At 31.9% G+C, this 17,008-nt stretch overlaps 1 protein-coding gene across 1 annotated transcript in view; it reads left to right on the forward strand.

The window, feature by feature from the left end:
• Positions 1 to 11,913, forward strand: part of LOC111625675 (coatomer subunit alpha-like) — a 28,578-nt gene extending 16,665 nt beyond the window's left edge. The window contains exons 6-13 of the mRNA XM_023368890.1: positions 842 to 981; positions 1,052 to 1,276; positions 1,350 to 1,512; positions 1,587 to 1,733; positions 4,966 to 5,052; positions 9,351 to 9,536; positions 10,232 to 10,502; positions 10,577 to 11,913. Coding sequence (XP_023224658.1) covers positions 842 to 981; positions 1,052 to 1,276; positions 1,350 to 1,512; positions 1,587 to 1,733; positions 4,966 to 5,052; positions 9,351 to 9,536; positions 10,232 to 10,502; positions 10,577 to 11,703 — 2,346 coding nt within the window. The 3' untranslated portion in view covers positions 11,704 to 11,913. The remainder of the gene's footprint in view (positions 1 to 841; positions 982 to 1,051; positions 1,277 to 1,349; positions 1,513 to 1,586; positions 1,734 to 4,965; positions 5,053 to 9,350; positions 9,537 to 10,231; positions 10,503 to 10,576) is intronic.
• Positions 11,914 to 17,008: the final 5,095 nt, after the last annotated feature.

A 17,008-nucleotide genomic window follows, 5' to 3' on the forward strand; every position in this document is an offset into this window, starting at 1 on the left:
CGGGAAATATTACAAGATACATAGGAGCAACAACAAGAATGCTCGCCTCCCGCCTTGCTGAGCATCAGGATGACGTAGCCAAAGGAAGATGTTCTACTGAGCTCGCTAAAAAAGTTCTCGAGCAAGGCTACAACCCATTATGGCCCAGAACGGAAATAATTAAATGCTGCAACAATCGAAGGCTTGTGTTTATCTGGGAAGCGCTTCTCACGGCTACTTCAGAAGCGTGCAATGTTCCCACCCTCGATCTACCCGGGGTGTGGATTGCCTTATATCGGCGCCTAAAAAGCGAAACGCACCTAACATCGTATCGCCAACGCGGTAGCATTTCCACGCATGCGCCGCAAACATCGTAAAATATAAAAATTCGAACATATCAAAAAATTATTTGCACGTTCTTAACGGAATTTCCGGACGCCTGTTTGAATTTTAAATATTTTGTTCCTTTGGAATATCCTGCACGTTTGTCTTGTTAAAATTTTATTTTTTTCACCTGAAGACGACGATTATACATTCGTCGAAAGTGCTTGTGTTAATACTAAAGAAACTTTATTAACGCTGAACTCAGTGAATTTGTATCCATAAGTTATACAAATATTGGCGTGAGTTTTTAAATTTAAATTTAATTTTTATTTAATTACATAATTTGATCATGGCTTCTTGCACATTTAGAACTACTCAGAGGATAACCTGCCACACAAATTTATCATAACATGCTACTTCTGTTAACATTAAGATATTTTTGTAGCACCCTGTATTTATTAATATAGAGAATACAATTTTCAAGGTTTAGCTTTTTTTTATATTATTGAATTATTTAGACAATTATCTTTTGCTTTAGCTTGTCATTAAAAATTTGAAGAACGAGATATCAAAGAAAATACAAGCACCCAACTGCGATGAGATATTTTATGCTGGGACTGGAATGTTGCTTTTAAGAGATACTGATGGAATGATTTTATTTGACGTACAACAAAACAGGTAATTTTAATATTTTATATAAAATTTCATTTTAAGAGAATTTTTAAGAAAAAATTTTTTATATTTACAGACCATTAGCTTCTGTTAAAGCAAATAAAGTAAAATATGTCATCTGGAGTGCCGATATGAGTCATGTTGCATTCCTAAGCAAGCATACTATTACTATCTGTAATCGACGCATGGACATTCTTTGTAGCATTCAAGAAAATACCAGAGTGAAGAGCGGTGCATGGGATGATAGTGAAGTTTTTATCTACACTACATCCAATCATATCAAATATGCACTTACTAATGGGTAAAATGTTTAAATATTTTAAAAATTTTACAAAAATATATTTGTGACTTATATAAATAAAAATATTCTGTAGAGATCATGGTATAATACGAACATTAGATGTTCCCATTTATGTCACATGGGTTCGAGATACAAATGTGTACTGCTTAGACAGAGAAGCACGTCCAAGAGTTCTGGGCATTGATCCCACTGAATACCGTTTTAAATTAGCTTTGATAAATAAGAAATATGATGAAGTAAGAAATAATTTATTTTTAAAATTATTTATTTGTTGTTGTTGTAGTTGTTAAAATTAGAAATGTTTTTTTAGGTTTTACACATGGTACGCAATGCAAAACTTGTTGGACAATCTATCATTGCTTACTTGCAAAAGAAAGGTTATCCAGAAGTTGCATTACACTTTGTGAAGGATGAAAAGACACGTTTTGCTCTTGCATTAGAATGTGGAAATATTGAGGTAATCATTATTATTTTTTTATTACTTTGTTTTAGATTAAATACAATTATTAAAACCATTTTAAGAATTGTTGCTTTGAAATAAAGGAATCTACAGGTTAGTTTGTCAAAGGAAAAGTCAAAGCTGCTTTGATGATGATAAAAAGTGCATAAAACAAAAGAATAAATAGAATGAAATAAATAAAGATGTACATTACAATATGTAGTAAAACTACCATATCACTCCTAATAAGATATTTGTCTTTCCCACCAGTTGCTGACTGGATAAAACCGCTAGTGGTAATTGGTTTTGGGTGTGCACCTCACCAATAGATTGGCCAGGAGTTTTCTGGGTTTTCTTTGTTTATAACACTTAATAGAGGCCAGTTTCCCATAAAAAGTCTTATCAGGAGGCATCTTCTCTTGGCAGATTGCCCACAAGTGGCATTGCCATATACAGACAACACATTTATATCAAATATTCATATAAATGATAAACTTTGTTATAAAGACAAACTCATAAATCTTGTTACAGTAATTTGTCTGCTAAGTTATTTTTTTAACAAACTTAATTTAAAATTAACACTCAAAGAAAATATAAGTGAAATTAAGCATGAATAAATAAAGAAATAATGTTTGAAATAATAATGCAATTATGAGAAAAAGTCATATATTCTCATGAATTGAATTGTTATGTAGCGCTATAATTTTGAATGAAGTACAATCTAAACTAGTGAACTGGCTAAAACTTGAAAAACTGAATTCGCAAACCTGAAAGTCTGCAAATTCCTGATGTTTTATTCTGATGTTATATGAAACTTTAGCTTAAAAATAGTACATAAATTTTTTGCAGTTTTTGAATTTAGATTTTTTTATATTTTTTTTTTCACTTAAATTATTTTTACAGAATATAAATTATGAATCTTGTATATATGTAAATGTACACATTTTACAATTAATTGGATTTTAGATCCAGTTAGAATTTTTTTAACATATAATGCTGTAAGCCAGGGATCACCAAACTATGGCCCGCAAGGTTGGTTTGTCTGGCCCATTGCCACAATGTACCACAAATGAGCTAAATATAATTATTTATACAGAAATATCATAGATTGTAGATAAACTTACAACGTAAAAACAAATTTAAATAAGTGTAAGTAAAAGTGTCAAAATTGGTCCAATCTGATTTTTGCATTTGACAGTAATATAATTTTTAGGAAAATTGGTGAAATAAAAATTCGGCGACATTTTGTGACTTTGGATATCAGAGTGCGACTATGCAGATGCAAATTTAGTAGTGAGCAATATAGTTCTCACAAAGGAAAACCATGCACAAGTGAGAAGCGAGTAATATTGCTGGCGAGAGTGAATTTCTGGTTCTTGCACATATCTGACAGGCAGTGGCATAGTGTGGGTGTCAGCCGCTCAGGGCGGAGGAAAATTTTGCCATTTCCTTATTTAGGTATCTCAATTTAAAAGACTAAAATTCAGTTTCTTCACAGAATAAGTAATGAAAAATTCCATGCTCATTTCAATTGGTCCAAATCGTAGGTGCAACACACATATTAAATGAAATGGTTCAAATTTTTACAAGATATTATTATTATTTATTGTGAAATTTTGGCCACCCCTGCTGCCCCACTATGCTACGCCACTGCTGACAGGTTTGGTATTTATTTTGTCTCTCCACATATTCTCGCTTGCTCAGAAAATTCACTTGTTCCCATCTTCATAATCGCATCCTCTGAGTGCTTATAAGTATTTGCAATGAAGTTTCTAAAGAAAGTGATTATGAGCTTGCTGCAGTCATCTCTGTCTTTTTTTTTCTTCTTCTTCTTCTTCATTTAGTGTTCTGTATTGAACAAAATGGTTATATGGCCTGCATTTGTCATTCTCTCAGTTGCTGTGAAAAAAGCTTGGTGACCCCCTACTGTAAACATTCAAAACCATTGGCATATTATTGGTGTATTTGCATTAATAATAAAATGTTCAAAATATTATTTATTCAGCTCAGTTTCTAGATTTGAGCAAAATCAATATTATTACAAACGTTTCTGACTTTTTTTTTCTAATGTAAGTAAGTTTGATATGACTAGAATCAGTATTAATCTAACAACACATCTGCTGTTCCCATGCAATGCCTTAGCTGTGTGCTAAAAATTTTTTCTTACATTTTGTTTACTTATTATGTGTGTTTAAAAATGTCAAATAAATTATATAAAATATATTTGTGGAAGTACAATAAACAGCAACTTTGTGTGTCAACTTGTCTCAAGCATTGCAAAAGTTGCAGTGTAGATCACTCTAAGGCATCACTAGCATTTGAACATGTTAATATTATAAAACTTATGTAAAAGCTGCAATTTACATTTGATGAATTCAAATTACTATAGAGCAGTGGTTCTCATGGTTATCAGTCTTTGGACCACTTACATGGAATCACAGTTGAATCATAGACTAATTACACCTATGTCCATTCTTTTCCTGTAAATACTGTCTTAAAGATAATATACTAATAATATAGAATTTAATTATTGCTGGATTTCTGTACTTGATAAAAACTATTTTTAGCTTGAAGAAAACCTCGCATTTTTTGAAAAAATGTGTATTAATATTCAAATGAAAAGCAAAAATAATTTTAGACTTAAAACTTTTGAAGTTTAATTAAAAACTGAGTATTACCTAAACCAGAGATGGCAAACCTATGGCACGCGTGCTCAAAGTGGCACATTGAAGAAATCATCTGGTACGTAACGAATTATATGATTTCGGTTTATCATCTTTTTCAATCATGTTCTTTACATTTACTCTAATTACAGCATATTATTTTATTTATTTAAATATAGTTTTTTAAAACTCTTTTTGCCCTGTGGGTACTAAGAGGGCTTTTTTTATTTATCAAGTCCACAATGGGACAGCTGGGTGGTGAAGAATAGATACCCACCTGAAAATTTTCTGGGGTTTTGATCTTGGGTCTACAAGAGCGATAGCTACCACTTTGTCCACTCAGCCATTTGGCCAAATTTAAATATAGTTACTCAAAGTCTAAAACTTCTGCACGCATAAACATTTTTAAAGAAAAGTATGCTTAATTAATATGCTTACTATGTGGCACACAGACTCAAAAAGGTTTGCTATCCCTGACCTAAATCAGTAGTAGACTTAACAGAATTATATTATAATATGAATTGTAAATATTTTTTACAAATATGTAAATATTTTTTACAAATATGTAACTTTGTTTTTACATAAAGGTTGCATTAGATGCAGCTCGTACTCTGGATGATAAAGCTTGTTGGGAAAAACTTGGAGAAGCAGCACTATTACAAGGCAACCACCAGGTAATGTTCAATTTTTATATATATCTTATTGAAATTATTCTGCTAATAAATGAAACAACAATTATGATGATGATGAATTTACAAGGGTTGTATTCAAATAATTTAGACTAACCTGCACTATATGATTCTTAATGGCAGTGATGACTTCCAGATTATACTTAGCCCATTCTACATATAATCCCTGGAGGCTAGTGCACTGCTGACATCTCTCTGATAATTTCCATATTGCCTCATGAAATCGTTTGGGTATGTCTCATAGCCAGTCCCTGACAGCATGATGTAAGGCTTCACTATCTGGAAATTGGTGACCACACAGGAGATTCTTCATCACGCAGAAGAAGTGCCAGATTGAGGAAATGGGATGGGTATGGGAGCAAGATGAATTCCAGTGACTAGCTCAGCTGCATTCTGTAGGCCAGTGTGTACTTGTCATCCAGTTTAACACAGTTGCACATGAAGGAACACCCCATTACCATGCACTGCCACTAAACGCCTTAGAATATTCACGGCATTCTCACCTTTTTTTGTATGAACCATGTGGTCCAGCTCTGTCCATGGTAATTGTGACTAAATAGTACCCCACCCCCATCATGATCCCATGGCTACATGTTCAAGGTCAGTATTGTGATTACACAAAGTGACAATCTAATGCTACTTACTGGGTTGAAATCATAGCCATAGTCTAAATAATTTGTATATTACCTCATATATATACAGTGTTTCAAAAGTGATTATCTATTTCACAAAGTAATAGAAATTATAAGAAAAACTAGCAGATAAGCCAGGCGTTGCTCGGGCAAAAAGTAATGATAGTGAAGATTATTACATTATAGCCGATCTTACCTGTTTTCACAGAAGGCAAGAATTAGGTCCCCTGTTTCCAGACTAATTAGAAAATTTTTAGATGGGTCTGAAAATATGTTTGATTTCCTGCAAAAATGCAAAAAACCACATCTGCACCTGTAAATCTTGCATGCCGCTTTCTCTTAACACTTTCATTGTTAACACTTCTCCCCACGGGGGGGAATTTTGAAAAATCAGTTCTTAGTGTACATTCTCATGATATACCCTAACTGTGTACCAAGTTTTAACCTTCAACTCCTAACTGTTTGGGCTCTGTGCTTATTATTATTATCAACCCATCTCAATTATATATATAGATTACCTTTCAGACATGAAAGTAAGTATATTTTTAAACAAAATTTATATGGATTTGATTTAATAATTAGTTTCTATATGGTTACCATCAATGTCTCCACATAGCTCAGAGAGATCAGTTGTTTTGTAGAACACAAGTCCAAGCATTTTAGGTGTTAAATGTCTCTAATTTCAACACAATAATTACATTCAAAACCCCTTGTATATAATTAACTACATGCATTGTAATTATTTTTTAATCCTTTTCCCTGATATCATCCAGAATATTTGTATTATCCTCCTTGTTAACCCTGTGAGCATTAAGAGGGTCTTTTTTATATACCTATTTGTGCATTTGTCCAGGTCCACAATAAGGGGCAACTGTGGTGGAAAGGGCAGGGGCCAAATATATTATGCCCAAATTCAGGCATTCAAAATTCTTGGTTGTTTTTAGACTGCCTGGATTTAATTTCAGTTCACTCAAAGCAGTAGGCTCAACTGGCTGAGTTGTCCGGCTGTCCTTTTCCAGTAGTTTGTTATAGTTAGTATATTCACATATCCAATAAATCCATACTTGGTTATTTACTTAATAATGATAGGCATTTAATGACATGAATTCATTTTGCTTCAGCATAGATTTTTATATTTACTTTGTTATAAGATATAGTATAATTATTACTCATTAATTACCTATTATTAGAGTGAAAACACAGCATATGCTGACTACATAACATTATAATAATAGCTATAATTTGTCTTTGTATATTTTAACATAAGCAGTAAGGTCATAGCATCATTTTCCATCCTCTCCTATTCTGGTCAGCCCCATTGCAGGCGAAGCCTCTTGTAATGGATGTACAGTAGTCACCACTGAACTTACACCAGACTGCAGTTAACATGTCATCCAATAAATATGTTTAAAAAAAGTAGCTTTGATTCATTGCATGAATGTTTTACATAATTTAGAACAAATATACAATAACTAGCTGTTACCCACGGCTTTGCCCATGAGGATTTTGCAAGCAAACCCTATTTATATTCAGTATTTCAACAACCATAATAATTGTTATATAACACCTACCACTGAGAATGATGAGAATTGCCAAGAATCAAACGAACTATTTTCAATTTGATCAATTTTCTGGAACGTTTACAATTGTTCTATAATCAAACCAATATGCAATAACAAATTTGAATTTAAAACAGTTCGAACATTTTTAAAATTGAAATAGATAAAAATATTTATAACAATGTCTGAAATGTTATCAATTTAATACACCTAAGTACTCAATGAAGACTAAACGTAGTTGAAAGCAAAAAATTGCATCTAAAATAGTACAGTAGAAGCCATTCTTCCGGTTAATCCTTAATTTCCTCCCTCTCCCCCTACAGGGGAATTTCGAAAAATTCCATCTTAGTGTGCATTCCCATGGCATACCCTACTAAAATGCAGATAAAAACAAAATATTGCATCTAAAATAGTACAGTAGAAGCTGTTCTTCCGGTTAAGCCTTAATCCTCTTCCTCTCCCCTCCGCCTAGGAATTTCGAAAAATCCCTTCTTAGTGCGCATTTTCATGATGTACTCTGTGTACCAAATTTCACCTCTTTAGGTTCAGCAGTTTGCTCTGAGTGATGATGAATCAGTCAGTCAAGACAAGTAATTTTATATATTTAGATTAATCTTTATTTTTGCTAAATATCAACTTGATATCTTGCAAGTTTAACAAGATTGAGCCAGTCAAAGTTGTCACAAGCATCAGAAAACATAGACTGCTGCATCATCCCCGTCAATGAACATAGACCACTGATGTTTAATATTCTGTTGCATCACTTTTGCATCCAAAACACTTTCCATATGTTTCGGCATGCTGTCAACTAGGAGTCCACATTCACGTTATGGAATTTCAGTTAGTTAAGATGGAAGCTTTTATTCCTCCAAGTGTCCGAGGACGTTTTTTGCAGATGTCTCTTCATAATGTTCCATACATTCTCATTTGGTGAAAGATCTGAGCTGTTGGATGGCCAAGAAAGAACTTCTATGTTCTTTTCTGCAAGCTACTGTTTTGTTTTTCTGCTTGTATGACATATGGCCTCATCTTGCTGGAAAATGCAGGTTCTATTTGGATATAGCGTTGCTATGGATGGAAGTAAACACTAGTACTTGTAGAATGTTTATGTATTGCTCTGAAGCAAGTGTTCCATCAACAAATGTCAACTGACCCATACCACTGGCACTCATACATCCCCAAACCATGAAGCTGGCAGAAAACTTCAAACAAAAGTGGCATAGAATTTCATGCCACTTTTGTTGAGACCAGGAAAGATGTTCTTTGGCTCATTGTACCTGTTTCTTCTTTTGATGTGCTGTTAGCAAATGCATTTCCAGTTCTAAGCTGCTGCTTAGAACTGGACATGCATTTCTTGCAGTTTACAGCATGTTGTTGATACAGATACATTCTTTCCAGTTGTATCATTCCATGTTATAGTTACATTCAATACCTGTGGCACAGTGGTTGTTTTTACAATTCTTTTAAAACTCCTATCATCAACTTTTGAAGATTTTTGCTGATGTCCACAGCTTTGTTAGATATAACATGGCCATAGTTAGTATAATAAACAATAATCTGGTGCACTGTTGTCTTGCTTAGCATTAGCTCTCTCAGACATGACATGACTTTGTTTAGCAATGAAAGCATTTCTTAAATCTTCTGAAACAGCTTTTCCACTGGTCATTGTAGACAAAATGCAATGGTTCGTAAATAAAACTAAAAAAGTACCTTATATCATTCACAGGATTACTGAACACTAAAGTGAGGCTAAAATAATCAGTTGTTTCAGAAATACCGCAATTGTAACATTATTTAAATACAAATTATTGTCTGGTCTGTTCATTGACATGGGTGATGCAGCAATCTATTTTTTTTTTATGCCTATGACTCAAGTTTGACTGGTTCAATCTTGTTAAACCTGCAAGATATCAAGTTGATATTTAACAAAAATAAAGCTTAATTACTGTATATTTGTTCTAAATTATGTAAAACATTCATGCAATGAATCAAAGCTACTTTTTTAAACCTGTTTATTGAATGACATGAATTACTATATATAATAAAAAATAATTTTAGTGATTAATTGTTTTGCTTGTTAAATTTTTTTCAGGTAGTTGAAATGGCATATCAGCGTACAAAAAATTTTGATAAACTGTCATTTCTCTATTTAATTACTGGAAATTTGGAAAAGTTGAGGAAGATGATGAAAATTGCCGAAATTAGAAAAGATACCAGCGGACAGTTTCAAAATGCTCTGTTTCTTGGTGATGTGGTTGAAAGATTAAAAATTCTTAAGGTATGCTTTTATGCTATTCTGTATGTTTTAGCATATATCAAACATTTTAAATAAATAAAATACTTTCTTACTGGAACTACACTATAAATAAAATCAAAACCTTTAAACAATCCAAGAAAAGAATTGCTTTACATAAGCACTCGGTAAATAAAAACATAGACTCTACGGTGCTTGCTGCCTTTGCCAAGCAACAGAATATCGAGGTCTTTTGGAATCGGGTGTCGATCATTAAAGCTACAAGATCCAGGCAGGCCATAAAACATCTGGAAAAACTAGAAATTTACAAGGCACAGTTGCACACAAACTGTATTAATTATAGGGATGCTGACGGATTGTCATCGGCATGCAAATCCTTCTACGATGAGTTGACGTAGTTTATGTAAGCGGGAAGAATAATTAAGATAATTTTTACTGAATGTATATATTTTATTTTGTTTCGATTTAATTAACTTGTATAATTTTTGCAATTATTTAAACTTGGTAAATGTTAACGTACATTTATGTAATCGCTTTTTGAATTTTGTTTTACGTAATTTCAAATTCTTCATTCGATTCAAAATGATAACTGAGGATGATCGTTTAAAGCACTCGAAAGCGTTTTTAAGATATTAAAAAAAACGATTTGCTGAATTGTTTAAAGGTTTTGATTTTATTCAAACATTTTACATGTATTTATTTAATTTGTTTGTTTTCAGAATTGTGGACAGACATCAGTGGCTTATCTAAGTGCAGTAACCCATGGTTTACATGAAGAGGCAGAAGCACTAAAAGCCAATTTAGAATCTAATAATTTACAGCTTCCACAACCTGATCCAAATGCAGTATTACTACAACCACCTTGTCCAATAATGCAATGTGAAGAAAATTGGCCCTTGTTAAGTGTCTCTAAAGGATTCTTTGAAGGAGCCATTTCTACACGCAAGACTGCACTAGCAGCTGAGTTGACAGATGACGGACTTCAAGAAGGTAAGCTTTTCTAGTGACTGTAAATAATTTAGACTGGGATAGCCATAATTTTAAAACTGTTCCATATGTAATAGATTGGGGAGCTGATACTGAGTTATTGATTGATGAAGAAGGTGGAGGAGAACCAGCTTTAGAAGATCTCAATATTGATAAAGATGATGCTGGTGGATGGGAAGTGGAGGATGATTTAGAACTGCCTGCTGAATTGGAACCTGTTGCAGCAGCTGCTGGAGAAGATGGCTATTTTGTACCTCCAACTCATGGGGTTTCTCCTTCTCAGTTATGGGTAAATAATTCTAAATTGGTGGTTGATCATGTTCTCGCAGGATCTTTTGAGACAGCATTTCGCTTATTACATGATCAAGTTGGAGCTGTAAATTTTGCTCCTTTGAAACCACTTTTCCTTCTAACTTTTACCAGAGCACGAGCTGCATATCAAGCTTTACCTTATATTCCCACTCTGCATACGTATCCTCAACGTAACTGGAAAGAAGGTAGTGGTAAAAATTCAGCACCAGCCATAGGATGCAAACTGAGTGATCTGATTCAACGTCTTCAGACTTGCTATCAGCTAACAACTTCTGGAAAATTTCAGGAAGCCATAGATCGATTTAGAACTCTCTTGTTAAATGTTTTATTGCTGGTTGTAGAAACAAAACAAGAGATAACTGAAGCACAACAACTACTAGAAATCTGTCAAGAGTACATATTGGGACTTGCACTAGAGTTAGAACGTAAAGGCCTTCCCAAAGAAACCTTGGAACAACAAAAGCGAACATGTGAAATGGCAGCATACTTCACACACTGTAACCTGCAACCCATTCATCAAATTCTTACACTCAGAACAGCATTAAATTTGTTTTTCAAGTTGAAAAATTATAAAACAGCAGCATCTTTTGCCAGAAGGTTATTAGAATTGGGTCCAAGACAAGAGGTTGCAGCACAAACAAGAAAAATCCTGCAGGTGTGTGACAAAACACCAACTGATTTGCACCAGTTACAGTACGACGAGCATAACCCTTTCTCTCTCTGTGGGCAAACCTACAAACCAATCTACAGAGGAAAACCTGAAGTAAAATGTCCACTCTGTCAGACAAGCTACTTTCCTGAATTTAAAGGTAGCATATGTAGGATCTGCAACGTGGCAGAAATTGGCAAAGATACTTTAGGATTACGGATCAGTCCTTTGCAATTCAGATAATTTTTTCGTTTGTTCATATTTTCTTTCTCGATTTGTGATAAAATCTGAAAATATTATCATCTTATAATGTATTTTCATATAATAATGGAACAAGTTGGTTATTTATGATTTATCAAAAATTTTTATAGATGTATATGAAAGGTTTTTGTTCATTAAGAAATATAAAATATTTATGCATTGAAATTGAAAATTAGAATTACAGAAATCTTTTATGGCTATTATTAAATATTTCAATATAAATTTACTTGTAAAATAAGTAATTAAAATTAATTATTAATTACACAGTAGTTTTTAAACTTGAACTCTTTTGTTAAAGAAATGACATATCATTCTTATTTTAGAATAAGAATAATTATAGAAACTATCTTTATATCATTATTCAGTTTTGTTCTCAGATGACATTAATTCTTATCTGTTTTTCATGATACATCAGTTACTCTTACTTGACATCTTTATATTTCAGAATACTTAGAATAAATCCAAATCTTAACCACAATATGTAAGGTGTTCCTCTCAAATGTCTTAGTTTTGTGTAGTAATTTTGACAAAAATGTGAATATAGTACTGAAGATAATGGTAATAGAAAGTGCATCTGAAAAAGTTAATTACTAGATTAAATCAGTACATTTCCACATGTGCTTCTGATGTGAGAAGTACATACTGTGTTTTTTTTTTTNGAGTTGGTTCAATATTAAAAACATTAAACTAGACCAGTGTTTTTCAACCTTCTTGAATACGCGACCCCTTTACAAGTTGAAAAAATTCTGGCGACCCCCAGGACCATATTAAAAACTATATCAGTGATTTTAAAAATTAATTGATTTTAAAAATTGATTACGTATTTAAGTTTCTTTCTGTTGAGACCTAAATATCGATCGAAAAACCAATTGTACTTTAATCCTGGATCGTACAGAACGGCAAGCTAACGCCTTAACCGCCTCGGCCGGCTGTAAATAATATTTAAGTGGTCCAAAAATATAATATCGGCAGAGGCACATCGATCCTCTAAGAAAGTCAATTATGATATTATTGATTTGGATAAAGAAACATTTTATAAATCAATTTTGAAAAAATTATTGGCAAATTTTTTATAGTGTATGGCTATAACAGTAGATGAAGGGACACTGGGATCACGCGATCGCTACAGTGTATAGAAGAAAATTGCCATTATAAATTGTTAATGCATGTAAGAAAAATTGCAAGTGTGTCTAACATGACTACAGTACACATAATTTTTACACGTTGCGGACATCATGGATTCTTTTGATAAGAATATTAAATAAGATCCCACTTTTATGACGGATATTTTGGTTTTTATTCACAGTTTTAACCTCAATTCTTAGTTACTTAATTTTACATAAATACTTTATAAAATTGATTTAACAAATCAAGTTGTTGTAAACACTTTTAAGAAATATAAAAGGATTTATTGATGAAGATTATTGTAAAAAATAATAATAAATGTGATTAATTATAAAAATGTTTAAATATTTAAGCACAACGATTTTCGAATATCAGAATTTAAAACCTGAGGAAGGCAGTCGAAAACGTTTGTTGTTTTCATTAAATATATTTTTACTGGTCAAGTAAAGGTTTTTATGTGTGTTTATATGAAGACTTCCACCTCTTTCCTGAACAGAAAAAGTGATTAGGAAAGCAGAGGTTCCAGACTAATGACAATCTTCAAAACAACATTAGGGCTCATCTGAAATCATTGGTGGCAACATTCTATAAAGAGGGGATGGAAAAGCTCTTTCACAGGTATGACAAATGCCGCAATCTTTAGGATGATTGTCGAAAAGTAACCATGTTTGTACCTAACTTTTGGTAATAAATTCATTTTGTTATTTACACTTGTCTTTTTTTTATTGACTATCAGAGGTTGAAAACTGCCCTTGTACATTAATGTAGTCAGTCTGTTGAGAGTTATGCTGTTTATGACATCTACAATTGTAAACGGGCTTTCATGTCTGGCACTTATGTAGCATACACATGATCCTTGATATGCTCACAAAGAAAATGTTCAGAGAGATGTCATGTGATTGGGTGGACCAAGAAATGTAACCCTCAGTGATCTAGTGAGGCAGTGGAGATCCAAATTGCCTTTTTGAGCATACGCATGTGAAACTTGGAGTATTGACCGACATTTTATTCACTTGTCTGAACAAATATGTTTTATAGAACCATTTAAAACTACGGACAACTAAGAGGAACACTATGTAATCAGGAATTCAGACTGTTCACTTATATATTTTGTTCATAAACATTTTAGTTGATTTTGTATATGAACTTATTTGGTTAAACTGCATTTTGTGTTAGTAAAACAAATTAAAATGAAGTTAATGGTATATAAAATACAAATACATAAACTACATGAGTATGAAAGACCTCACAGCCAATTTATACATCATAAAAAATGTCTGACACTTTGATCTTTTAAATTATAACATTAAACTAACTGCCAAATTCAGGAAACTAAAGCTGTTATTTAATCAGTATGATTAAATTTTGATGATCTCTGCTTACAAATACAAAATGCCATAAATGAGTTTAGAATATAGTCTAATTTAGAACAAAATACAAAAACTAATAAGCACTGCTGATGCTGATTTATCTCACAATTTTGTATTAATTTATATTGGAAAATTAAGAAAGTTCATCTTAATTTAAAATGACTCATTCCAGTATATTTTGGTTAAGATCTTTCGTTTATTTTTAGTTTAAAAGTTTTTTTTATCAGATTGTTCAGCAATCATCACAAAATGCTATTTCAAAATTGATTCTATAATAACAATTTGTTATAAATTAAGGATGCCTAATAATTTAAAAAGAAATTAACACGTAAATAACTGTTTCAGAATAAGTTCAATGAACAATATAATTTTTCATTGGAAAAATTAAATGTTTTTTTATTTAATTTTAGCATTTAAGAATTGAGAGCTAGATAAAAATATTCACAAAGCTACACTATAAAGAATATATAGATTAGTTCTCATCTTTTGTTACCCGAAAGTAATTTGCTATCATATATACTATAAATTAGTATCCTGTATGTATATACAGTGTGTATCAGAATGACGTTTTAAAAATTTGGGGATTGTAGAGGATGAAATTTTGAACGTTTTGATACCTGTATATGTATAGGATGTGGCACAAATCTGGAATCACTAGTGTTATATTCATCTGTTATTTGTTTATTCATGGTTCTGGGTAAGGAGGAATAAATGCAAGTTATTTTGATGGTAGAAACTTGTCAACATGAAGAGTTAACAGGTTGCATCTAGGCTTCTCACTAACTGCACTTCGTAGCCTGAAATTTTGGCAACTTCACACTGATTGCAAATTCCACCATCAAAATTAATTGAATTCGTTCCTCCTTACTCTACATCAGTGTTTCTCAACGGGGGCGATATCGCCCATGTGGGCGTTATTCCATGTTGAGGGGGCGATTAGTAAGAATTTATATTTTGGGGGGCGAAAAACAATTTTCTGGGCGATATAGTAAAACATTATATTAAGAATAATTAGATATTTTATTTCGTTATATCGTACAATAATTAAACAAATAACATTATACTAGTCACTGGTTTATTCGATGCAGTACAAATTTGGCGTTAGCCTTGGCTTTCGGCATCGGAATTTTGAAGTGAAGGGTGCGATACTACAAACTGTTTTATTGAAGGGGGCGACGATTCGTTAGAGTTGAGAAACTGCTCTACATCATGCTTTACTTGTGAAAGAATGAACAAAGATGAACATAACTTCTATAGCTCCACATTTATGGGGCATTGTGTATTCAATATTAACATTAAATAAACTTAATATTTTTCATATTTCTGTTCCATAATGAAATCTTTATAAGATAGCTGAAGAGTTGGTTCAATATTAAAAACATTAAACTAGACCAGTGTTTTTCAACCTTCTTGAATACGCGACCCCTTTACAAGTTGAAAAAATTCTGGCGACCCCCAGGACCATATTAAAAACTATATCAGTGATTTTAAAAATTAATTGATTTTAAAAATTGATTATGTATTTAAGTTTCTTTCTGTTGAGACCTAAATATCGATCGAAAAACCAATTGTACTTTAATCCTGGATCGTACAGAACGGCAAGCTAACGCCTTAACCGCCTCGGCCGGCTGTAAATAATATTTAAGTGGTCCAAAAATATAATATCGGCAGAGGCACATCGATCCTCTAAGAAAGTCAATTATGATATTATTGATTTGGATAAAGAAACATTTTATAAATCAATTTTGAAAAAATTATTGGCAAATTTTTTATAGTGTATGGCTATAACAGTAGATGAAGGGACACTGGGATCACGCGATCGCTACAGTGTATAGAAGAAAATTGCCATTATAAATTGTTAATGCATGTAAGAAAAATTGCAAGTGTGTCTAACATGACTACAGTACACATAATTTTTACACGTTGCGGACATCATGGATTCTTTTGATAAGAATATTAAATAAGATCCCACTTTTATGACGGATATTTTGGTTTTTATTCACAGTTTTAACCTCAATTCTTAGTTACTTAATTTTACATAAATACTTTATAAAATTGATTTAACAAATCAAGTTGTTGTAAACACTTTTAAGAAATATAAAAGGATTTATTGATGAAGATTATTGTAAAAAATAATAATAAATGTGATTAATTATAAAAATGTTTAAATATATTTTAAAATATCCTTTTTCATCATTTAAAAAGTTTTTTAAAAATTGTTTACATAATTTCCAATTAATTATCTTCAAACTAATGGTGATGAGTCAATTATAATTAAATTAATTCTAAAATTACTTATTTAAAATTGAAAAATTTCCATACTTTCAAGATGGTTTGAGTGATAACGTGCTAATTTCTGTTTTGATAGAAAAAATAATAATAAAAAAAAGAAAGTTAAAAATTAAACCAAAAATCTCGAGTTGCGTGGCTCATAATTTGAAAATAAGAGAAATTTTCTAGAAGCAACTGTATCATAAACGATTTTGGATTTCTTCAATAAATTCTATCGACTGATTCTATATATATATATATATATATGTACTTTTAATTTCATCAATATTATCCATTTTTGGAAAGAATTTAACGATAAATTATTTCGTATGTTGCTTAGAAAATTGATCCTAAAAATACATTTCACTCGAGCAATATGGATCACCGCCATCAACAATTTAATGCTATTCGTTTAACTTGTAAGACATAATGCTATTTATAGATCGCGGTCTATAGGTTGAAGAATATGAAATTTTTGGAGACTAGATATTTTTATATTAAAATAAGAGATTCGTAACCAT

Source organism: Centruroides sculpturatus, unplaced genomic scaffold, assembly GCF_000671375.1.
Source record: "Centruroides sculpturatus isolate CEXI.00-Female unplaced genomic scaffold, Cexi_2.0 scaffold338, whole genome shotgun sequence".
Lineage (NCBI taxonomy): Eukaryota > Metazoa > Arthropoda > Arachnida > Scorpiones > Buthidae > Centruroides > Centruroides sculpturatus.